The 24727-nt window shown below is 31.6% G+C and overlaps 2 protein-coding genes across 3 annotated transcripts; both read right to left on the bottom strand.

The window, feature by feature from the left end:
* Positions 1–1043: 1043 nt before the first annotated feature.
* Positions 1044–17002, bottom strand: LOC148274907 (calpain-7-like). The gene is made up of 12 exons (XM_088236425.1): positions 16651–17002; positions 16364–16506; positions 14550–14751; positions 13731–14041; positions 12865–13041; positions 11384–11530; positions 10079–10306; positions 8164–8408; positions 6559–6761; positions 4432–4637; positions 2576–2808; positions 1044–1368 (listed from the first exon to the last, which is right to left on the bottom strand). Exons 1-12 carry the CDS (start codon positions 16844–16846, stop codon positions 1224–1226), a joined length of 2436 nt encoding a protein of 811 aa, XP_088092551.1. The 5' UTR covers positions 16847–17002; the 3' UTR covers positions 1044–1223.
* Positions 17003–17446: 444 nt separating this feature from the next.
* Positions 17447–24171, bottom strand: LOC148274908 (glycoprotein-N-acetylgalactosamine 3-beta-galactosyltransferase 1-like). Of its 2 annotated transcripts, XM_088236413.1 has the most exons (8): positions 24001–24171; positions 23560–23684; positions 22114–22379; positions 21964–22011; positions 20968–21106; positions 19902–20125; positions 19187–19344; positions 17447–17935 (listed from the first exon to the last, which is right to left on the bottom strand). In XM_088236413.1, the coding sequence occupies exons 1-8, from the start codon at positions 24010–24012 to the stop codon at positions 17669–17671; spliced, it is 1239 nt and encodes a 412-aa protein (XP_088092539.1). In that variant the 5' UTR covers positions 24013–24171; the 3' UTR covers positions 17447–17668. The 2 variants fall into 2 exon arrangements, with proteins under 2 accessions (XP_088092539.1, XP_088092540.1); XM_088236414.1 differs by lacking the exon at positions 21964–22011.
* Between the last annotated feature and the right edge of the window lie 556 nt (positions 24172–24727).

The following is a 24727-nucleotide window of genomic DNA, read 5'->3' on the forward strand; positions in this document are numbered from 1 at the left end:
ATGTGCATAGGGAAATGGCTCACCAAATGCAGCGTATATTCATAATGACAAATTTTAGGAAGGTAAGGCTTAGGTGCCAGTCCAAGAACAATGAAATATTGCAGTGTAAAACCACCGTTCAAATCAATATTTCATGTAGACCTTCTCAGGAAGTGAACCTGAGACCTCAAGTATTGTAGGCAAACACGCAAACCACTGCACTTCGAGGCTTTTTAATTATTTATTTTTTATATGAGAGTTGGCAGTATTATTGACCTTGCTTATAATGTACAATTTTTATATTTCACAAGTGGATTTTTGTCGAAGCATGAGCTAGTTCACGACAGCGGGTATGTTAAATTTTGTAAATGTCACAGCGCAAATGGATAATAAGGAAATGGAGTGAATGGACTGACCTTATTGTAAACTTTTATCTACATGTTTTAGGGGCGTGGCCAATGCTGTGTCATGTTAGATGGAGACTATCATAAACAGAGAACACTCCGTTTTCATTTTACATAAATTGGTTTTATATAGATTCCCTGTTATTAAGTATGTATATTATTTTTTTGCAATATATTTGTAAATAAAAAATGAACCATTTTTGCGGCAATTCAAAATTATAAATTTAAAATTATTTTTTCTGGCCTCGTGGTGTAATAGTCAGCGCATCTTCCGACCATGCAAGAGATCTCGGGTTCGGTTCCCGACATGGTTGATATAAAATTTTATTTAAAGGGGCGTTTTTACACTAGCATATTTCATAGTCGCTAGACTGGTACCTGAAGCGTAAGACTGATCACCTTACCTTCATGTAACAAAAATGATCAAGATACGCTGCAATCGGTGTACCAATTCTGTATCCTATGCACCATTAGGTGCGGAAAGGGAATGATAATGATGACTGACAAGTATAAAAAAAAATATTTTTTTTACACTACGGTATTTCATAGACCCTTATTCACTTTAAATTGTTTTAAAAAATGTGATATTTTGCTATTGCAGTGATTATTAATAATGTTTTACAAAATAACGAAGTTGTAAAGCTAAATAAAAACATGTAATAGTGTTTGATAAATGATTTAATAATTTAACGTTCAATAATTCATAAAATATATTTCAAACAATGTTAATAAATATTTTATTGCATGTGATGTGAACACTTAACAGAATGCAGCAATAATTTAAGCGGAATTAATATTATATAAACATGTACTAGTAATATATTATGTAATTATGGTAAGTCAGCTTATCAAAGATATTTTTACATCTGCAGTAGATTTAACATTGAGAATGAACGCTCCTTCTTGTCCCGGGTAAAAAGTGGAAACCATCACTTTGTATTTTCCCGATGGAAGATCTGGAAGCTCCATTATGACAAAACCAGATCTGCAAAGTGAAAAAGGAATTTATGAGCTTGTAAATGTGAACTCCAAAATACTGATAGTTTCGGAACATTAATTAAAAATAATAAAATAGAAAACCTCAATTCTGGTTAGTGACGCATGTATCATCGGACTCACATTTTACACGGTTTTGGAATAACACAGTGCAAAAAAAATGTTTTTTTGATTATCAGTATAACAATGCGTAACATTAATCGAAAGCGGTAGGCATAGAAAAGTCGGTTAGTGGGTTATATACAAATATTTTACAACATTTAGTCAAATGTTTGACCACAAAGTTAATGCTTTAAATATTAATAATAATAATATGTATTCATTTTTTAACTTTTCTACACCTCTCCCATGTACATATTACTCAGTAGGCATAAAGAGGTATGCGGAAGGCTCTGGCTCAGGTGATGAAAACATGTTGCAACAAATGTGTGTAAACGGGTCCAATAGTGAATTAGCCTTGTTACCATTTTGTCAAATAAAATAAGGATACAATAAACAATAATAAAATTTACTTTTGAAAAAATCTTAAATGGTTCAAATCGGTAGTCAGATGGCAGAAGGGACCATCTTTTTTTTTGTTGTTTTTTTTTGTTTTCAAAAGTTTCAATTAATATTTCAGTAATTACACACACATGGAGAAAAAAAACACACCATCATTTAGAATGGTAATTTAATATTGTAAAGCAACTCTAAAATGTTTTAGTTTGTGGGTTAAAATCTTGAAATTGAGTCTTATTCCAACTCTCCTGAACATTTTTAAAAATTACAGATGGTCCCTTCTGCCATCTGACTACCGAAATATTTTATTATTAGAATAGAATAGAATTAGAATTGTGTTTGTATTTTTTAATTTCCTTATTTTTTATTACAATAGATACACCTTGTAATTCAAAACCGTCTCTTAATCTTGCAAAAACAGATTTTAATCATACTACTTCACACAGTAAACTTAGCATTCTCTATTGAGTTGGTGGAGCATAATTAGAAATCTCGCAATTCTTTTTACAAAGTTTTTCGCAAATATCTCAGTTACTCCTTCAATGGAGATTTCTAAGTTTGCTTCTAATATCCTCATATATGAATATTTTATTAAATTTTCTCCCAGCTTGACGATCGTCAAATGTTGGATACATCTGAAAACATCCCAACATTTACAAACATGTTGACGAGAAATGGTATAAATTGTATTTGATTACCTATAAGGTCCCGATGATTTAGTGACAAATGGAGCTGTCACCGACGGATCTTCTAGTGAATGTACGGAAACATTTATCCCAACTTGATACTCCTTGGGTCCCTTCAGTTCCAACACTAAGTGATTAGCGGCAGAGCAGTCTCCTAATGCTATCAAGTAATGTGGATTGTTTTGGTAGGATTCTGGATTATTTGCACACCCACCCGCAGTGCTGCCTTTCCATTCCCCAATCACCTAAAATTTATAGTTGATGATATTATAATGCACTTTAAAAAAATACTATATTGTAAATAAACAGGACAAAAAGCCTTCTTAGAGTGGCGGAAATGAGAACCCTTCGCTTCATTGCAGGCAAGAACCCTTAGAGATTGGATCAGAAATGAGATGATAAGGTCTGTCTGTGGTGTTGTAGACATAGTGAGGTGGGAAAGAAGCGGAAGGCGCTTTCGGAGGGACCATGTGGATCGCATGGAGTCTTCCATGGAGATCTCCATTGCGTCTGTGAGACTTCCGAAAATTACTAAGACTAAAAAGCCCTGGCACCGGGAAATTACCAGGAAAGCAGCCGAAAAGATGGAAGGACTGCTAGACTTCTATATCCCAGGACAGCACACCATCACAAATAGGTCATACGATCTAGACCAAGAGGAAGAAAAAGAAGTAAAATAAACCACTTTTTCAATTATATTTGAGTGTGCGATTACCCCATCTCAAGTTAAATTCAATGCCACGTGTAGTACATATGTATGTAAATATGTATAAAAATCCTATTAAAGATTTATGCTGTTGAAAATTATCATTTACATGTGTAAATGATAATTTTCAACAGCATAAATCTTTAATAGGATTTTTTAACAGTACTAAAAGAGCGCAGGTACAACAAAGTATTTTGGTTTATTCAGGCAATTCATTTGAATTCATGGATTTATTTTATTGTATATATTTTGAGTAGGTTTTTTCCAACTGCATTATGATCTGTCATCGGCTGGGCTAAGTTCCCTTTAAATCACTTTACACACTTCTCCATACTTCCATTTTCTATAGCAAGCTAACATATTGCTAGCCCGTGAACACGGAAGTCAACTACCTACAAGCAGAATGGTGAATATTACACAGTCTGTAAATTGATTTAAATTTGGAGAAATAAAACTTATACTTTGTTTTTTGATACACTCATTTTATTTTTCCCAACTAGTTTCGGTAACCAACTGTTACATTCTTCAGGGTATTTTTATAACTGAAGAAGGTAACAGTTGGTTACCGAAACTAGTTGGTAAAAATAAAGTGAGTGTGTCAAAAAACAAAGTATAAGTTTTATTTCTCCAAATTTAATTTAAAATGATACACAAAGTTATTGCAGAAAATATTAAAAATATGTAAATTGATTGCTTAACCCAGCCGATGACAGATGTTACACCTAGACTTCAATATTCTTTTTGACTATTATATGAAGGTGAGGTGATCAATCCTACGTATCAAGTGCCAGTCCAGGAACAATGAAATATTGCAGTTTAAACAACCTTTAAAATCAATATCTCACATCCAGCCTGTTAGGAATCGAACCCAGGACCTCAAGAATGGTAGGCGAAGATGCCAACCACTTCACTACGAGGCGAACTTATCTCCAAGCGATTTCCCTTTTCAGGATTTTTACCCGAGAGTGGCCATCGAGCCGGAAACACCTGTCCAGAGTTCTGGTTCTATTTCACACACATAACTGTATTCCACATCCGCCCGGACACAGAGGGTATAAACTTGGATACATTAGGTCTTATGAACATATGAATGATTGTATAAAATGAGATGATGAGATTGTTTTTTTTCTAATCAGTAATTACACTATAAGATTGATAATACCTTTTTGGAAACAGGATACGATGCCAGTTTTCGTAATTTGAAGGGGCAAGTGCCATACGCTCTGATGGTGTAGTAAATAGTTCTCATCTTCTCATATTGTGAAACAACAAGGGTATAGCGAGTACTGCTTTCGGCGCCAACTTTTATTTTACACAAATAGTGAGGACTGTTGATTCTTATTCCATCAATATATGGTGGGGGGTCATCTGTAAAATAATGATACAATTATTCAGATTGCGATTGTTATTTTTTAGTTAATTAATCATCCATGTTAATATTTCTTGGGTAATAACAGTTTGCAAGAATGAATGGGTTCACACTGACCCATTTTTTCATTGAGAACTCCCCCATTTTGGAGAATAAGAATTTTTATACTCTGGATGGATATCTTCAACAGCGTCAACAAATACTGTTTTACCTCCCGGCTTCCAGAACCAACCTGCCTCTGGTCATGCCGACAGGAGGAGCAGTCAGGTAGTCGAACATGATCACATTAGAGATTGACATCTTTAACATCAGTGAAACTATGTTTAAAAGGCAAATACTCTTGCTACTGGAGAGTATTGTGCCCTTAAAATATCGGAGCATTGCTTAAGGGTTCTCGGCCTGATTGTTGTCCCAATTAAAGACCTTAAATATTTTATTTTATTTGTAATGTTATTTTGGTCCAATAAAAAAAAAAATGTCAAATAAAATATATAAAGTAGTACCTATATATTAAAGAAATAAATGGTGCAGTGGTTTCATTCCTTTAAAAAAAAAAAAAAAAAATCTTAAAAGTTCTACATTTGGTTACCTAAAGGACAAGAAAAGAATATAAGGTAGCTGTCATCTCTTTTCCTAACAAATATGCAGCGCCTTTAGGCTAGCAAAAATCAATTTATCATCTTTATCCAAAATGTTTAGTTTTCAACCAAATTAATTTGTAACTCAACTCAGAATCTAATAAATCATCTTCATTATTTCCTTTTTCGCATATAATGGGTGTTTAGAGCACTGCATTGATACTCTGCGGCGTATGAGCGATTTTAGTAATATACATACACAAAGGCAAGATGAGCAGTCGCATGCTTCAGGTGCCATGAAATATCGCAGTCAAAAAATACCCAATAAACTAACATTTCACATCAATCTTGGCGGTAATGGAACCCGGGACCTCAGGCATGGTAGGTAAAAGCACTAACCAGTACACCGCGAGGCTGACTAATCTCAACTTGATTTTTGCGACATTGGCTATCTTTTCAACTTTGAAAAAACAAAATATATAACTAAGAATATATAACTAGAATTTTTAATTTATTACCAAAAGAACTTAAATTTAACTCACATTGTAACAAGAGCAAAATAACAGAGTGGCTACTCGATCAAAAGTTTATAAATGAATAGTAGCTTAGGTGTAAATATTTTAATTTTTCATATATTTTCTTGTATTTAAAAAATTAATTTATATATTATTATTTGTATAAACATGTTTATTCTGATCTTTCCGGCTGTTAATTTTTATCTGTTATTCATTGTTTTTATATGTAAATAATATTATTAAGTTAGTATAAATATAATCTTCACCAACAAGCTACAGAAAGTGGCTTGGTGGGATTTTAGTTTTAGTAAAAATATAACAAGTGAAAATTTTTTTAAATTGTAAAAATGTAGGTATAATTACAAGCTACAGAAAGTGGCTTGGTGGGATTTTAGTTTTAGTAAAAATATAACAAGTAAAATTTTTTTTAAATTGTAAAAATGTATTAAAAGAAATAAAAAAATAAAAAAACCTGAGTATCAAAGGATATACTTTTGTACTTATCAAGTTGGGAGACAAATTGTCAAAAAAAATTAACCACTCATGTAAAGTTGATGAATACACATGCGTCGTTTTTCTATGATCATGACAGTTTGTTGAATTTGGTGATGCCATGTCTTTTTCGTTTACTGCATCCAATAACATTTGCATCGTAAATCCTTGTAATCGTTCTTTTGCTGTCAATTTGCTCTACATGTCCAAACCAGTTCGGCACTCTTTACTTGGTTTTATCAATAATGCTTGTCTCAGACTTACATAATGCACGGATCTCGACATAATATATACAAAGCATAAGTTTCTATCAAATATTTTTTTCAAATACTAACGAGGATAATAAACTCTTCTGCCTTCATTTTTGTAAACTAGAACTGTAATGTATTCTTTATTTTCTCTAAAATCGTCAATGTCTGTAATGTGCCTAGTTAATAAAATCCAAATGTCACCGCGCCCTTGGACATCTAGGCTGAACTGTGGATTATCTCCAATATTGTAACCATCTCGAATTGGACCAGATGTTGCATGCCATAATCTAAAACAAACAAAATTTCATTAAAATAGCCCATCATAACAAATATTTTATTATTATAATAATATTTTTCTAAATTTTATAGAATGAAAACCAGGAGAAGAATAACAAAATTTTAATATCTAATAAAACAACAAAGATAATAAAAGTTAGGAGCAAAAATATTATGAAGGAACTTAATTGAAAAAGAAACAAAAAAAAACAATACATAGGTGTCTCAACACTCGCTTGAATTTTGAGGGGGTTTTCTTTTCAATGTAAAGACATGGAACACAACATCCGACAGATGCCCGCCTTGGTTTAGTTGGCAAACGTCCACTCTTTTCACATAATGTTTGATCACATTTTGACATAATTGTGGATGAATTTCGTCAATAACTTGTCAAATTTCCGTTTTGATCTCCGGAATTATCTGTGAATTATTTGCACACACCTTTCCCTTCAGAAACCCTCAAAGAAAAAAGTCCAGAAGTGTCGGATCACAAGATCTTGGTGGCCAGTTAACTTCTCCCTACCGCGAGATAACTCGTTCTGGAAATTTCTTCTGCAAATAACTGCATTATTTCTGCCGCAGTATGGCAGGTTGCACCATCTTGTTGAAATCAAATGTCATCGACAACAATTTCATCCAACGCGGGCTACAAAAAGTAAGTTAACGTGTCGCGATAACAAAGACCATTGACGGTAACTGCATTGCCGGTTGCATTTTCGAAAAAATACTGGCCAATGATTCCGCCAGTCCTGACTCGTGGGTTTTCGGTCTCCTAAATTCGACAGTTCTCTTTATTGACGTACCAATCAAAGTGGAAGTGCACCTCATGGCTAAAGATTTCTAGACAAATTCTATGCGTTGCTCGACTGAAAAACGCTGCATGACTTAACCTGAAACTTTGCTGATGACAACTGCAAAATATCTGCGTTCCATGTTTGACACAACGAAAATTATTTGAAATTCAAAATTCAAGTAGGTTTTCAGACACCCATTGTATTTTTTAAAGTTTTTAAAATATCAAACAATTCTTTCTTTCCAGTCATAAAAGGGCATATAAAAATTGTGATTCAAATCCCCATAAAATATAAAGCAATAGGTGTTTCCAGTGTGCGTTTGAAAATAAAGAATTCACTCTGATAAAAAAACACTTCATTTGAGGTAGGCACTAAATTCATTCAAGCTCTTAGAATACAACTTCCAATTATTGATTTATGTTAAAGTACAATGATACAAAGTATTTTAATAAAAATGCAACAATCCATCTACCCTATATATACTAAAATCTTCACTGTAGATATATAAAATTATATGCTCCCTTGCGTATGTGTGCCATGCTAAGCATTACAAGGATTAAAAACTCCAACCAAATTAATTATAACATATTCTGCTCTGTAAAATATTTGTTATACTTACTGATGTAAACAATATGTGTATTGGAAAAGTTCTAAGTTCCAGTTGATATAAAATACATCAAAGAAGTGCAAGATACTTTCATAGTCTATCCAGAAAACTCCGTTGTCAAAAACAGCAGCTGTATCGGGATTGAAGTTAAGGGTTTCCTTTAAGAAGGGAGTCCAGTGAACAGTATCTAATTCCGAGTAATTTCCCCTCCATCTGAGATGTGACCACGGATTCTTTAGCTTTATTAGTTTCACACCCTGAATAAATATTAATAATAATAATTAGATGCCTATGAAAGAAATGTTAAATGATTGTAAAATGTGTTTATATAACTTGTATATCAAATAACTAGCAGATAACCTCCAAAAAAGGTATTACAATTTTTTTTTTGATCCAGCCATTTTGAAATATGATATGCAAGTATCAGCAAAATGCTTTATTATGTAGATGTTTGACATTAAGTTACTTAAAAAATAGAGAATTAAGTTATGTTTTTTATCAAAAAGTTCAATATTTTGTAAACAGTAACATTATAAAAAAAAATTAAGTTTGCAAGTGAAAATTCTTGATGGAAGTTCGTTGTAATTTATTATATAAATAAAAAAAAGAAAGAAACAAAAGCGTCTCGTAAATAATAAATTAACCCAAAGTTTGAAAACAAATAATAATAATAAAGACCGAAAGCGTTGGGCAAAACTTTCGTATATTGGAAAAACTAGTGATAAAATTGGACAAATAATAAATAAAAATAAATGCACCGCAGCCTTTTACAATAATAATTCCTTAGGTAATTTGTTGGTTAATACTATAGACAAAAAATATAAGTTTTCCAACTCAGGAACTTACAACAATGTTTGAGTATGTCCAAATGCTTGCAAAAGTGTTTTCCCTCTCTGTTGAAATAAATTTAAATCAGGAACTTACCTAATTAATTGTAATATCTGTAAAAATACATGCTACGTAGACCAAACGGGTAGAGCCTTTAAAACACGCATAAAAGAGCACATACAATCATGGTCTAATAATAAAGATAATTCAAATTTTGCCAATCATTAATTAGAAAATAATCATTCCTCTGATTTAAAAAATAATGTAAAAATAATTCATATTGCACCTAAAGGCCATAAACTTGACAAAATAGAAATTCTCGAAATTAATAGGTTAAAAAATAAAATAAAGTAGAATTACTTAATGAACAGATAACACACATGCATTCTCCATTACTATACCCATTGTAATATATTTTTACGACTTTTTACCCTTTGTTTTTCAGAAATCACAATTGACAAAAATCACACTCACGAAGAATAGGACACTAAAAATAAAATACTTAAACTCATTAAAATAACATTATATCAACTCATTAGTTAACCTGAAAATTTTTTGATAGTGATCTTTAAGATAAAAATAACTTTATTTAATTTACTTTCATATAATTTTGAATTCTCTATCCCTACCTCTGTTTTGTATAAATGCATTGAACTCCTTAATAAAGATACCAGTCTTGAAGATGTCGCGAAAGCGATGAAACCGGTCACTGGATATTCCAAATTTGTGGATTAAAGTATCACTCGTCTTTTATTTATATAATAAGTAATATTATAATAAAATAAATATAAAACATCTTTGTTTTCCACCACTTTTTTTTCTACTGTCCGGTTTCAAAGCTACACAAGCTTGTTTATCAAGGTATAATAACATTATAAATCACAACTCGATGCAATACTCATTAATTAAGAGAATAATGTAATGAATTTTTGTACTTATTGTGATGTGTAAATGTGTTTGGAAAATTCCGATAAATATATGAAAAAACTAATGGGATCTAAAGTCCCCAATATTACACACTCAACTTATATTAGAGAGCTATATTAATTGAATCTTCTTGAATAAAGTTTCAAAGTGAATGCAATAATAAGAGTCTCACATTAACGACTCTTGTATCCAGAACTGCATATGCGTGAGTCGGCACCAAACCAGTGCGCTCTTCATCCGCTGGTGAAAGTTCTCCCGTTGCTACAGTGGCCAGTAATGTTCCTTGCTCCAAGTTTACTCTTATTGTGTCAAATAAAGCGTTTGCGTTGAAATCTGAAGCATCTTCTCTGATGGCGCTTCTTTCAGGTATCCAACCGGTTAGCGCGTGAAGATCGATATTCTAAAAATATCAATTATGTTTACATTTACATATAAACTTATTCTATTTTTGAACGAAATCATTTTGTAGAATGAAATTCGTCAACTCGTAAAAGGTAAACAAATTACAACAGGGATGGAGAACATTTTAGAGAATAAAAAAAATCCTCGATACTGGGTATTCACAAGAGGGCAGATTCATTGAGAACGAGACGAATATACTAGCATGTACTTACCTGCTAGTGATATTTATTAGTAGAACTTTTGAAAAAACACTAACATAACTCAATCAGAAAGAAAAGTAATATGTCGTCATTGCGCCTCGGAAATATAAATGTTTTTCACGAGAGAAATATTAATATATGACAAAAATAATTGAGAGAAACAAAAACCATCTATATATCTTGATATGTATAACATTGATTTATTTTTTAGTGAATACTTAATTGTAGTAAGTTTATGAAAATTGGTACGTTATCATTTTAATTGTGGATAAAAATAATTTTTGCCATTTTTCGGCGTAAAAAACCTATTTAGTAAAATGAATGCACATAGCCGGTTTCCAAGCCGCAATGACGATATGTGTTTTACAATTTCAACATAAGTTTCGAATACAAACTCTTATTAATACAAGTTTTGAAAAATATTTACTTTTAAGGAATGTTCTTTAATTTTGCAATACCTGTTAGTATTTTTATGATTAATTGGAAATATATATCTAAGAAAATAGTAACATAATATGAAGAGTACAGGATATAAAGGATAGATGTCAATCTTTAGACATTTTAAACTAATAATGGCATCTGACGGCAGTTACATGATCTACATTTCAGTTTAATAAAAAAGGGTGGATATCAGTTAAATACCGGAAAAAAAGCGATAATTCAATACGAATGTAAACCATTTTAGATTATATAAAACAGTATAGGCTACTTACATTAAGTAGGTTCTTTTATATTTATGAGTTTATTTTAACGTCAAAGAGGTTTGAAAACTTAAAAAATGATCTCTTAAAACTTCATGTTTTAACATTCGTCCTTTATATCTTGTACCCTTTACATGTATTACGTTTTGTGATGAATGACATGTAGACACTTACACTGTTTGACCCTGGAAAGTCATAGCCACCCATAACTTTCATGTAAGCTTTCTCCAGAAGAGAAACCCAAAATTCATGCTTATTGTTGGAGTAAGAACACAGCAATTGATTGTATTTATTAACGGGCAACAAGTCATCTATAATAATCTGGAAAAAATATCATTCATAATTTTAAAAAAAATAATATTAAAAACATCTTGTCACTAAACTTTATCTGTTCATGGTTGTTCAATTTTAAATTGTTCATTTGTCAAAAAATATTTCATCTGTCATTTTGTAGTTTAATTTACATGTATTGGGGACTTTCGTAAGTTTTTGCTGTTTTTCAGAGATAATTAATGCTTTATTTAAAGAAAATTGTAAAGAACATATCCTTGAATTGACCATCGCTAGCGTATACTTTCTCCCATCTTTTTGGCAGCATACGAATACCATCTCGAAAGAACGACTCTCATTGAGGTTATTCACGAATCGAGCCATTTTTTGGCATTTTCATAGAACTTCAGTCCGGCCATGAGTCATCGATCGGAACAAGTGGTTATCGGAAGGAGCTATGTCGGATGAATACGGCGGGCAGGGTAGGACTTCCCATTTGAGCGTTTCCAAGTATGTTTTGACTGGTCTTGCAACATGGGGCCTAGTGTTGTCATGCTGTAAAATTATTTTGTCGCGTCTCTCCTTGTAATGCGGCCATTTTTCTTTCAATGCTCGGCTCAAATGCATCAATTGTAGTCGATAACGATCTCTCGTGACGATTTCGTTGAGTTTGAGGAGCTCATAATCTCTACACCCATCTGATCATGGTGCAGAGATGATGATGATAATGATGATGATGTTTGGTGATGTTCCAACAGATCACGGTCACTGTAAGTCTTCACAAGAGTTCTATGTACTTCAGCTGCAGATTTTTTTGAAAAAAGTAATGAAAAAATTCCCCGCAAATATTTTTTTTTCCGCATGAAATTTGCCATGTTTAACACTATTAAAAAAATATGTTTTTACACTTCGGCAGAATAACATATACTGTCATTTCAAGTCTAATTGCCCGATGTAAAAAGGCTAAGATAACACCATCTGTTGGGAAACAGCGAGAACTTATTTAAGTCCCTATTGCTTTTCTATTCTGCTACCATTTCATGATAAAAAATTGCATACTTTACTTGACCATTATAATAATAATAATAATAAATCTTTATAAACCATAACATATACAATATGATAAATACAAATGAATAAAGCAAAGGTATACACGGTTAAACGGCAGACTTATTGCCACTAGCAATTTCTTACAGTCTGAGTAAAAAACAAACAAAAAATACAATAATAAATATAAAATTAAATTAATAAATAAAAGGTCAAGAAAACACACAACAGTAAAAACATTATATTAGTAGTGGTGTCTATTGCTTACATTATTTACATAGTTAAGTCTCAGTTGAAATTCCTAATACAATCATAGTTAAGAGTAACATTAATAATACCTTTCTTGGAACGCCATTGAGATGTAGTTTAACCATATATTTGCCAAATGGATTTATAACTGGTTCACCACTTCGTTTTTTTGGGAAAATGATTGACGTTATAAGGCGCTTGTTAAACCTTTTCTCATACAATGAAGCTACGGCGAGCGATGCAACAAAGGAGCAATCGGATATTACCTGTAAAACAAAAATAAAAAGTGCTTTTATTAATAACCATTAGATAGGACCAATCCTCATGACTCTTCTACTCGTAGATCTCATCAATAGCTAACTTTATTGGAAGGAAGCAAATTTATATGTATTTACTTACACATATTGCTTATATATATTGATTTGCTGCTACAGAGCGATTCCCTTCTCAATGAGATTCTCTATCTATGTTAGAGTGTCTGTCAATATATTTATTTTTAACTTAAATTTATTTTTAACATATTAATACAACTAATAAGTAAAGAAAACGGTTAACAAAACATCATTTCTTCTTCTTCTTTGTTGATTGCTCTTGGCAGAACAGTCGTGGTCACATTGGCAGGAGGGAAGCACGTCGTTACGATCCGCCTCCATCCGCTTTATCGTTATCAAACATTAAAAGTACACTACCTACCTCTTGGTAAGGGGAGGAGTACTAATAAATACCCAGATATTCTAACAAGTCAGTAAAAAAAGAAAAAGAAAATGATCAACTTTGCAAATATTTCGTTGAATCGAGTTTTTTTAGAGTGCCTAATCTATGCTTATAAAACATGTTTTGATAAATTATTGTATGTACCTTAATTCAGAATTGAAAATGAGTTTCCTCTTGGAACAATTCCAATTTTTCTAGACCACAAAACAAAAAAAAAAATATAAATAACAAGATAACTTACAGTTTGTTTAATGCTAAAACAATCCACGTGAGAACCAACAATCATTTTCGGATCTGACGAAATCTCATCCGGACGGACCCAATCCTTGAAATTCTGTTTTTGTTTAGTAGACAGACTCAATAATCCATCCTTGTCGGTAAATGTAAATGCAAAACGAAAGTTTTCAGTCAAATCTATTTCCATAAAAGGCACAAATTGGTTATTATTGATTTGGGACGTCTTGGTAAGCACGAGTTTTTCCTCTTCTGTATACATTGCTTGGCCGGCTGACACTTTAAGATGCGCGCTGTGGCCCCTGTGAAGTGTCTTGGCTGCAAAGAAGAATACATTGTGCTAATAAAAAAGTCATAGAAATAATCTGTCTACCGTTAGAAATCATAAGGGTATAAATTTTGACCACACGCAATTCTTAGCAATTATCATACCCTTATACCGATGGTGAATAAGTATGCAAATGCAGCGTATTTCCATCATCTGTTACGTGAAGCTAATGTGATCAGTCTTACGCACTAAGTACCAATCCAAAGACAGTTAAATTCTGCAGTGTGAAACCACCTTCTTTAACCATATTTCACATCAGGTTTATCAGGAATCGAACCTCAAACTAGACATGATTTAAAAACACTCATCCAAGATTGTGATTCTATTTCACACACAAATATATTCTTTATCTTCCCGGATGCAGACATTATATAAAATAATTATAAAATAACATTTTCAACCAAAACAAATATTCAATAGCAAAATGATCACCGAAAACTGTCTGTCAAACATCCTATATGCATTTAAAACTACATATTGTAAATTATTTCATCTTACACGCAGTAGATCTGACAGGGACAGAGGGTGTATGTGTGGAAGACCCAGGGAGAATGGATAGTTTCTTCAGGTCAGTTACAATGTCATCAGGAGGGCTATCCTTGGGAACATGAGGTGGTAGACCTTTCAAGCGCTCTGCCCTCTCTAATGCTTCCTTCAAAACTGTGTTTAACTTACTCTTCTTCTCTTGATCTTCACATTGCTTAAAAATTACCAAAAGCATAAATTATTAACATAAAAGCACATAATAGTCTGTCAAAAATGAAATACGGTTGTTTAGAGATATAGGAGTATGGAAATTTCCCTTTGCTTAGTTTATTTAATGTTTTTTTTTTATGCGTTAATGTTTTAGTTTAAACTTACTTCCCGTTTACACTTTAAAGCTTGTGTTATGGGCCTGCCACACACTCGACGAATGGAATGGGAAGTAGCGAGGAAAGGAGGCAGAGACGTAGTGTGGCAACATTACTCGTCATGCCGCACGCCGTGCTCCTCGTCGTACCTACCCGCTCCCTATTTTGTCAGTTTTTGAGCGCGAGTCAAAGGACCGGCAATATGAGCGCGAGTTGGTGGCCACATAATCGCGCGGTCGCAGTACGCATCGAGTGCTCGCACAAGACGCACGCGTCATTTTTGAATTACGTATATTTCTTTTTATAACTTTTTATAATTTTTTTTTTTTGGTTGTTTTATTTACAAAATACATAAGAGGTGAAACAAAGTATAAAAAAAAATAAAGGATAATTACATAGCAATGAAATATATATTAACAGTAAAAATAGTAAACAAAAAATCCCACAAAGGCATGGTCTGTTCGTACAAGAAATGTTTATGAATTTTTGCTCCTATAATAAATAGACGGTTATAATATTTTTGTGTAATATAAGAGAGAGAAAAGAAAATATCCTGTAAAAGATTATAAGGTACTATAGTAATTAAAAAAGAAAATAAAAAATATGAAAATAACATAAAAATATTCTATATACATTGATACAATTAGCTGTACTAAAAATGCATAGCGCACACGCTGCCACAGTTTCATCGTTCATTGTATAGAAAGACAAATGACAAGTGCGGAACGTCGCAATCAATTGTGCGAGTAGAGCAGTGTGTGGAGAGGGCAACATCGGGCGAGAGAGCGGCAGCGCGAGGAGCATGAGCATGAGCAGCACAAGGAGCATAGTGTAGCGGGGCTATTAAATGCGATTGTTTGGCATTTAAACCTCTAAAATAAAAAATTTACTCATTCTATTTTACACTGTGGAAGTTGTAAAACAGAAAAACTTAATTCTTAGTATTAATGATTTTTCTATGTAGGTCACTCATATATCATTCATAGGTGCTAGTGACAGCTCAAAACTTAACATAATTAGAAAATATAAGTGAAATTAATACCGCGTCCTAACCATGGGGCCATTCATATTTGACTGGAATTTTATGGCCCTACGGTTGGTGATATAAGCACAGAGGTTAAAAAAAAAATACTTAAATAAAAAAAATTAATACAATTTCAGCTGTTTACAATTAGTCTGATATTGCTATGAGAATAAATCAAACAGGCGAAGCCATGTAATTCAGTAGAATATTTGTACACAGACCTATTGGTTCTGATAAAGGCAATGTCTGTATAAACAAACTGATATGTTGTGGTTAATAATAAATAAAAATGTATTTGCACAAGCGTAAATAAATATTGTTATTATAGATAATTGTAGTTTGATCCGTGAGTCCGTGACACTACTAACGCAATCCAGTTTGCAACAGATTAAAAAATATTTTAAAAATAAAAAACATGTCATTTATACAATACTAACTATGGTAATTCCTAGTTCTACAGCTTGGGTGTAAAGTTCAGTAGCTGTATCAACCAATTCTTCATCATCTGCGTCTAAAGCTTGTTCAAACAGAAAATAACACCGGTGAAGTTTCCTTTCTACCTCGTCTTGTTTTTCCATTCCTAAAATCGTAAATTAAACAATATTATCTAGAAAAAAAATGTGTACACAACTGAATTCTTACAATACAATTATTATCAGTATTAGCCTAAATAAGTTCATGAATATGCAAAGGAGTTTAATTTTAAATGAATATATAATCTTACCTAACTGAGCGGCTCGTGTGCGATATTCCTGAGATTTCACTTTAATGGAATCCGGTGAATCATTTGATCGAGCTATGGCACTATCTAGTAAATTTGCAGCATTGTGGTAATTCTTAATAGCTTCTGCTACATTTCCACTTCTATCTAACTCCACAGCGACATTAGCAAATCTGGCAGCTTCTTCGAAAGAAGCCATTTTTTGTTATTTAAATATTCTAATTTGTAATCCGAGTTCTTATAAAGCACATTGTTAAATTAAAAACATACAAACGACATAAACCTTAAAATGTCACTATGACAGCTACTATCACAGACTACAGATCATATTTACTATAAATGACGTTTAAGTCATAGATTATTTATGTTGCCTGTTCAGATTTAGAGCACGTTCCATTAAAAAAAAAAAAAAATGGTAAAGGGTTCTGTTCATAAGTACTATTCTATGTGACATTTGACACGTTCATAAACATTGATCGTTCAATTTGAACTTTTCAATATTATGATCTAACGTAACATCCTCTTGAAGTTTATTAAAAGTATTTAAATATTTTTTAAGTAAAAAAATATTGCACTGCAATGTATATTTTATGTCTTTCTTTCGCCACCAGCAGGTAATAGTTTTTATCAGTTCTAGTATGAAATAATTTCAGTTTACAATAATAAGTTACATATTCACTTAAAATTTTATAGTAATAGGATAAATTTTACCCCTTAACTCGAAAACTTAAAATGGGAGAGGGGGAGAAGTAAATAAAAAGGCAATTTATTTATATAGATAATTTATTTATTACCTAACTGAAAATAATGAATTAAATTATATAACTCTAAAACACTTAGCTTGATAACCTGAAATAATTATAAATAAATCCACATTTCTTAAATTCTTCCATCCGTTGAATTTTGTGAAGCAGTGTGGATATTTAAACATGTACCTACTTGTCTTCAAACATTTTAACATACTCAAAATATTGTTGATCATTAAGTAGCATAATCAAATAGGCACATAGTTTTATAGATTTCAACCATAAGTGCCATTAACACTAGTAACATTAAAGACTGGTATGGAGATTTCATTATTCTCTGTAATGCCATTCTGCGCCGTTACAGAAGAAACAAAACGCGTTCCTTTTAATACCACTTTAATCTTATTTAGATCTGGAGTAACTTCCATCTGGTGGTTGATCCCGTGAGGCATCAGGTGGTAGATAAGGTAGTTCAGAACATACATCTGGTTTGGGTTAATATAATGGAAGGAAATAGCACTATCTGAACAGCATTCCAAACCCTGAAATTTAATGACAAAATAAAACTGATATTGGTCAGCTTCATTATAACACTAATAATAAAACAGGAAAAAAACTTATGTGTCTAATAATTTCATTCTATTATGTTTGCCATTTTTTAAAAACCCATTCAAATCTTTAAAAAGATATTTACAATAACTGTTTTTGTACATAATAAAGTAAATTTATGTACACAGTTCGAATAATTTTCATTGTTTAGCACAGACAAACCCTATGCCAAAAAGGCATTTAATATTTTATTTTGAAAATGCTTTTTTGATCATTAAAATTTATTTTAAATCTACATTCTTTTGTGAATTATATATTAATACTATGTCAACGTGGACTATAAAAGCAACCCTGTAGTATAAGCTATGCCTTACTTTAATCTTATATTTTGATAATATTTTTTTCTATGGCGATTATTATTATTGTTAATTTTTTTTTAAAAATAAATATTTGATTTTGGGGGTATTTTCAACGAGTTGTAAATAACTCACTATTAGAAAATGGGAATTAAGTTGTGGTTCAAACTTTGAACCTCTGATCCATGGATCCGCGACGCTAACCATAGTACCACAACCCGGTTCTTAAAAATTTGAATGCATAAATGATATAATATACCATAGGTACCATAAAAATTCTTTAAAATATTGAAAAACTCAAGTCGCAAAAATATTTCAAATTGAAACTAATATAAAAATGTTATGTTTAGGTATTGATGTCAGTCCAAATGTGATTTTAAAAAATTGGAATCATATTATTTGTATAATTTTTTAAATAAACATTTGCATTCCTATGATTTCCCCTATACAACAAGTGTTGAGGCTAAGTAGAAGTTGTAAATAACTTGCTATTATAAAGTGGGAATGAGGTTATATTAGAGTGGAGTTCCTCGGACATCTGGTCCATGAGTCCGCGACACTAGCCACGGGACCACAACCCGATTTTGCTGTATGTTATGAATAAACAATACATAATAATTCTGATACCTTTCTAAAAAAAAATGATTTGTTGTATTTGAATATAAAATTATCGTAAAAATTAAAGTGATGGCAAACACAGAGAAGTATGTATAATTTAAAAACAGAAACGAAAGCCTGAAAACTTGGCAAAAATCTAATTATTTAAACTGACATTGTTAACAGTAACAATTAATAAAAACCCCTGTTATCAAGCCTTCATTGATTTTATGAAGAATATCTAAAGTGAAAAAAAAGCTAAAAATAAACTGAAGAAAAGTGAGAACGTACTTGTTTAGGTTTGTAATAAACATAATTCCAATACCAAAATGATTTATCTATTTGTCCTGGAGTCAGATGATGTTCTGGAATGAATGGAAAGAATCGCCCTCGACCGAGAGGGTCTCTAGAGTCTCCCGCCTTCACTCCCACATTGGACAAACACTTTCCTAAAATCAATTGGAAAAACAATAGAAATAAGATACTTTTATGATACACTACTTTGATATTCTAGTGATAAAATGACATATTTTACAAAGCAAAACATTACTGGGTTAGTGATCTATTACAATTGTCCACAGCATGATATTTATACAAAATGAAACACCGAAATATATCATTCCTCTTTTCAGCACCCAGCGGTGCATAGGACACTGAAATTGTAAGCTAAATGCAGCATATTTAGATCATCATTACATGAAGGTATAGTGGTCTTATTCTTCACGTGCCAGTCCAGGAACAATGAAGTATTGCAGTTTTATAAACCTTTGAAATCAATATTTCCCATTTACCCTGTTTGGCCAGAGTTGTGGTTTTATTTCGCAAACAGAACTGTATTCTTTATTCACCTGGACGCACCGAAAAATAAATCAGAAAAAAAAATTAATAGAAAAAATTAATAAAATAAAAAGTAAAGATATCTTTTTTACGTAAGATAATTTTTTAATTGGCAGAAGAAGCACTTAGTAAGTTAATTTTATATTAGATTTTTGTACAAGACACATACCAATTTCAACATCTTCAGCCCCCCCTAAATTCTGAGAACAGAGATCTGCCGAGGGGAGGGCTTTAGTGATAAACCTATCTAGAGCACTGCGACTCAACACATATCCAGCACCGCCACTCATGTATCCTTGCTTCACGTATGGCTTAAAGCGGCAACCGAAGTACACGGGCTCCTGGGGGCTGTGTGTAGAAAGCATGTAACGCAAGTTCTCCACTACCACAAACCTGTTAATGAAATAAAATCAATTAACATCACCAAATTAACGGTTTGTTTTTTTATTATATTAACTCCTTTTTACTGATACTAATGTACTGTGCATGTGAATGTTTACTAAGCCCATGTTAATATGTTAGTGCCTGTCAGTGAACAAAATAAACATATATTTTTTTGTGTCAATAGGCACTAATAAAAAAAAATATATATATATTTTATTTGAAAATGTTCTGTCACGCACACATAAGCAAAGTATTATTATTAATAATACACTAGCAGCTATTAAGCTGATGCGTGTATATCAAGTGTACATGGTTATTAAACATTATAAATTGATGTGTGCATCTAGATGGTTTTTAGACACATTAACTGAATTAGCACCAATCACTTTCTCGGGAAGGCCATTCCATTTCTCCACAACTCGGTTTGTCAGGAAATTCTTCCTGGGGTTGGATGAATGACCTCTGAGATGGCGGTTTTTATTCATAGTGAACATTGATTTCAACTTAGTTACATTATATTGCTCAGTTAAGATTTTGAACATTTCAATCAAGTCACCACGCTGCCTCCGCTCTTCCAGTGAACTTAACCCAAGCTCCCTAAGGGATCCTCGTATGATTTATTTCTTAATGGACTGTACATAATATATGTAACAAGGTATTGAAATATAAATATTTATTTATAAATATTTATGTAAATTTTTGTACTTCTGCACTTTCAAGCAAGCTAATGTTTTTTAAATGTCAAACTCTTTTTAAAAATAACAAAATATTACAAATTGTGGACTCTCATTGAGTACATCCATATAATTTATGCATACTTATATATTGATTCAACTAAAAAAAAGGATTACGTATCATCATCAGCTTTAAGGAACCAGTCGGCTTCGTCTCTATGGTGATCATAAACATATTTAAATGCCGTTTTGGTTTTATTCCACAAAAAATTGCGTCCATCTTTAACAGGAAGCGCTATTGATGGAAGACTTTCATCTGGAAAGAACAGTAAAATATACATTATTTACTCGGTTTGTTCTCTATTAAAGTGTAGACTCCTGCTGTCTTTAAAAACAATAAACAAAATTGCTGTAATTTAAAACAGAAATAAAAAATGTGTGATGGAAGTGGGGTGTGCACAAATAAACAAACCAAGTAGTTCTTTTGAATACTAATATTTTTCAATGTGACTGTGAGTATGAAGGTCAATCAAGTAAGCAAAGAATGTATGATTCATTTTATAATTAATACATTTAAATATTGACGGGTTTCTGGAACAAGATAACACACTAACATTTTGCTTGTTGTGAGATATTGCACTTTTAATGTTAAAGCTCATGCCAAATCAACAATTAAAATAAAACTGCATGTTGAATAATATAAAGTGTTCTTTTCGTACATATATAATATTAAATATTTTTATTTACTTTTTAAACAAAGATTATTTGATGCCAGTTATGAAGACATCTAATTTTTTGAAAAATTTTAGTTACAAACTTGTTCCAGAAACCTGATTATTTTCACTGTAAACATTCTATTTCTTACAAATAAATAAACATTGAAATGAAAGGAATAAACTGAATATATTTGTGACAATAAACTCTGTAAAACTTTTTTTAAATTTTATTTTAAAAAACACAATAGAATTTTTTTACCTTAGTGTGGACACCTCAGTAAAATAAGTTATTATCCTAATACTTTAAAAAAATATATATATATTTTGTCTGTCTTGTGATCAAATGGTCAGCATGTTTGCCTACTATGTAAGAGGTTTCAAGTTTGATTCCTGATATGTTTGATATGAAATATTTATTTTAAAAGGTGTTTAAAAAGTGTAAGACTCATACTTTTACCTTCATGAAACAAAAGTGATCTGCATTCGGTGTACCAAAGTCCTATGCCTAGAAAGGCAATGGAGATGATAATGAACATTATAATATTGCATTACAATCTTGTATTCTCACTTTAAGTATAAGATAAAAATAATACATGTCATTAGTTACCAGCAGCAGAGCTCATGAAGAGAAGGATATTACAGCGCGGTCCCCAAGTCATTTTCACATGTAAGGCCTTCCTTACATGGTTATTGGGACCCGTCATGATCCAACAGAGAACTCTTACTTTCTTAGCCATCTCATCAGCTACAGACGTGTTCTCAAACTTATGAAACTCCTCATCATGTTCATGTTTCCCAACCTTGTATGTTCCTTCCACCTCTCCTCCGTTGTCATGGTGCCTCGAATTGTGGAGATTGCGCAAATAGCAGTTACTTTTAGAAGAAAAATATAATTACACTGTCAGTTTAAAAAATTAAGAGGCATGGTATATTACAATATAATATTATAACTTCATATTAAGTATTTATTTTTTTAAAAAACATGGATTTTCTGGTCAAATGAAGAGACCAAGAGGGCACTACAAAAAAAAATACAACAAATTAGTAAACACCTTTTTCTCCTTCATTATTTTGCAACAAATTAGTAATATTCTCTTTTATTATTTCACAACAAATAAGTCAATGGTACATTTTCCGCACAGTGTGCAAATATTGCGAACAGCTTTATACCCTCAGCTTTATACCCTCAAATGCTCACCTTCGTCTACTTGAAATTCCATTTTGAAGTCTCATAATCAAATAAAATAGTACATGTAACGTAAAAGCAAACACAACATCCTGTAGAGCAAAAAATTATCTTTTGAATGACGTAAACGGCGAAGGTTAACCTTTGCCGTTTTTTTTTACTTTTGCTGCTCACATTTAAATGTGGAAAAAAATGTACACAACTTATGTTAACACTCAATATATACATATATATCATCTTATAAGGCTTCCATGGTGTGGTGGTTAAGACGCTTGACTCACGCATGGAAGGATTTGGGTTCGATTGCTAGTGAGAAAAAAAAAAGTGTTTTTTTCTCAAGCCTGGGTATTCTGTGCTGTAATTCACTGCTGTAATTGGATCTCCAAAAAAAAAAGCTTTCACATACAAAATACCAAAACATAAGTAGATCAAAATATCATAAGTTAAAATAAAAACCCATTAGGATAATACAAACATATCACGGGTAATAACTTTAACTAGGTAACATCAAAATCAGCATTTGTGAGTTACCCGCTTATAAAACATTGTTTTATCCTTCTCCATGAATGCTTCAAACAGACATTTTATGCGTTCAAATCATCATAATGTAATTTTAATGAATCACGACTTGCCTATTTCTAGCATTCACGAAGGAGGATACAAATGTATGTTATTGTGGGTAACTCAAAAATGCTGGTGTCGAAGTTACCTACTTGTAGTATTTTAAACTCAAAATATTGTTGATAATCATATATTTCCTTTCCATTTTATTAAATTCTAGTACTAATACTTTTTCCTTTCCATTCTTTGCCTTTCCTTAAAGATTCGAATATAGCAATTTTAAAATAAAAGAAAGTAAAGACTTACTCCAGCCAGCCATTTTGTAAACTAGAGATAAATAGTAAATAGGCCAATCCAAAACCAATTAACACACCAAACGCTAGAGTTAATATAAATTTAGGATTTATTGTTGGACGGCTTCCAAAAAACCACTAGAAAAAATAATTAGAAAATGCATATATTCTAGAATTAAGGCTATTAAAATAGCTAAAATATTTATCTTTAGTGGCTAAAATCACTGAGATTAAAATATTACACTGATTTAAAAATATTAATAAATGTGACTAGTACATATCTATCGGCATCGATCAGATTTTGAGTTCATGCATATAATTAAAATATCTAGAAATGTTATGTAACATTTTTCTTGCATTAAAAATGTTCTTACTGGAATTACTGGTGAAATAATTTAATAACAAATTAATGTTGATGGTCACTTTCTGCCAAGTAAAAAAATCACAAACTTACAGCAAAACGCATATTTTAAAAATAGATTGCATGTACAAAACTTAAAACCACATATTATGTATGTTATTTTGTCAATATCAATCAATAAATTATTTCATGTAAGAAGCTAAAGTGGGATGAAAATAATACTGATTCCGGATTTATAATAATGATTTAAATTTCATACACCATAGACGATAATAGAAAATTGAATTTAAATATGTTCTCAAGAATATTAATTTAAAAAAAAAGTTTTCTTAAATAACCACCCATGTTAATTTAATGTTTGTTTTATGTTATTGATAGCTATAAAAAGTGGAAAGCTTTTTTAAAAACTAACAGAAACAAAATAATTTATTACCATCATCAACAAAGGAGCTCGGAAATATTTTTCATAAAAATAAAATTAAAATGGAAATGAGATTGAAAAATAATCTGATCAACAACTGATTTTGAAGCTGGCAATACTGAATTACATGTGGCTTGTTTTGTGATTGGTTACTTCAAGGTCACGACATTCTTTTCTCAAGTTGGTATCAGCATGGTATCATCCAACTTTTTAAATGTGATATTAATTTAAAAAAACTGTTTTTATCTTCAAATTCAATGTGATGATTTTTTTGTAATCATTGTTAAATGGTCAATTTTTTAAAAACATAATTTTTTTTCTTCAAAGATTGATCTGATCCTACCATAGAATTATAAGACTTATAATTCTATGGGTCCTACTATACCTATAGATAGTCCG

This window comes from Micrasema longulum, unplaced genomic scaffold, assembly GCF_059751315.1.
Source record: "Micrasema longulum isolate JH-2025_06_02 unplaced genomic scaffold, ASM5975131v1 h1tg001557l, whole genome shotgun sequence".
NCBI classification, from domain to species: domain Eukaryota; kingdom Metazoa; phylum Arthropoda; class Insecta; order Trichoptera; family Brachycentridae; genus Micrasema; species Micrasema longulum.

Coding starts and splice junctions, on each gene's coding strand:
- LOC148274907 (XM_088236425.1), bottom strand. CDS start 16,846: ATGGCTTCTTTCGAAGAAGCTGCCAGATTTGCTAATGTCGCTGTGGAG. Junction 14,042..14,549: donor CCCTGTCAGATCTACTGCGT/GTAAGATGAAAT, acceptor TCTTCTTTGCAG/CCAAGACACTTCACAGGGGC. Junction 11,531..12,864: donor TCAATGGCGTTCCAAGAAAG/GTATTATTAATG, acceptor TATTTTTTCCAG/ATTATTATAGATGACTTGTT.
- LOC148274908 (XM_088236413.1), bottom strand. Junction 22,012..22,113: donor CTTCATGAGCTCTGCTGCTG/GTAACTAATGAC, acceptor TTGCCTTTCTAG/GCATAGGACTTTGGTACACC. Junction 20,126..20,967: donor CTTAAAGCTGATGATGATAC/GTAATCCTTTTT, acceptor TTTCATTAACAG/GTTTGTGGTAGTGGAGAACT.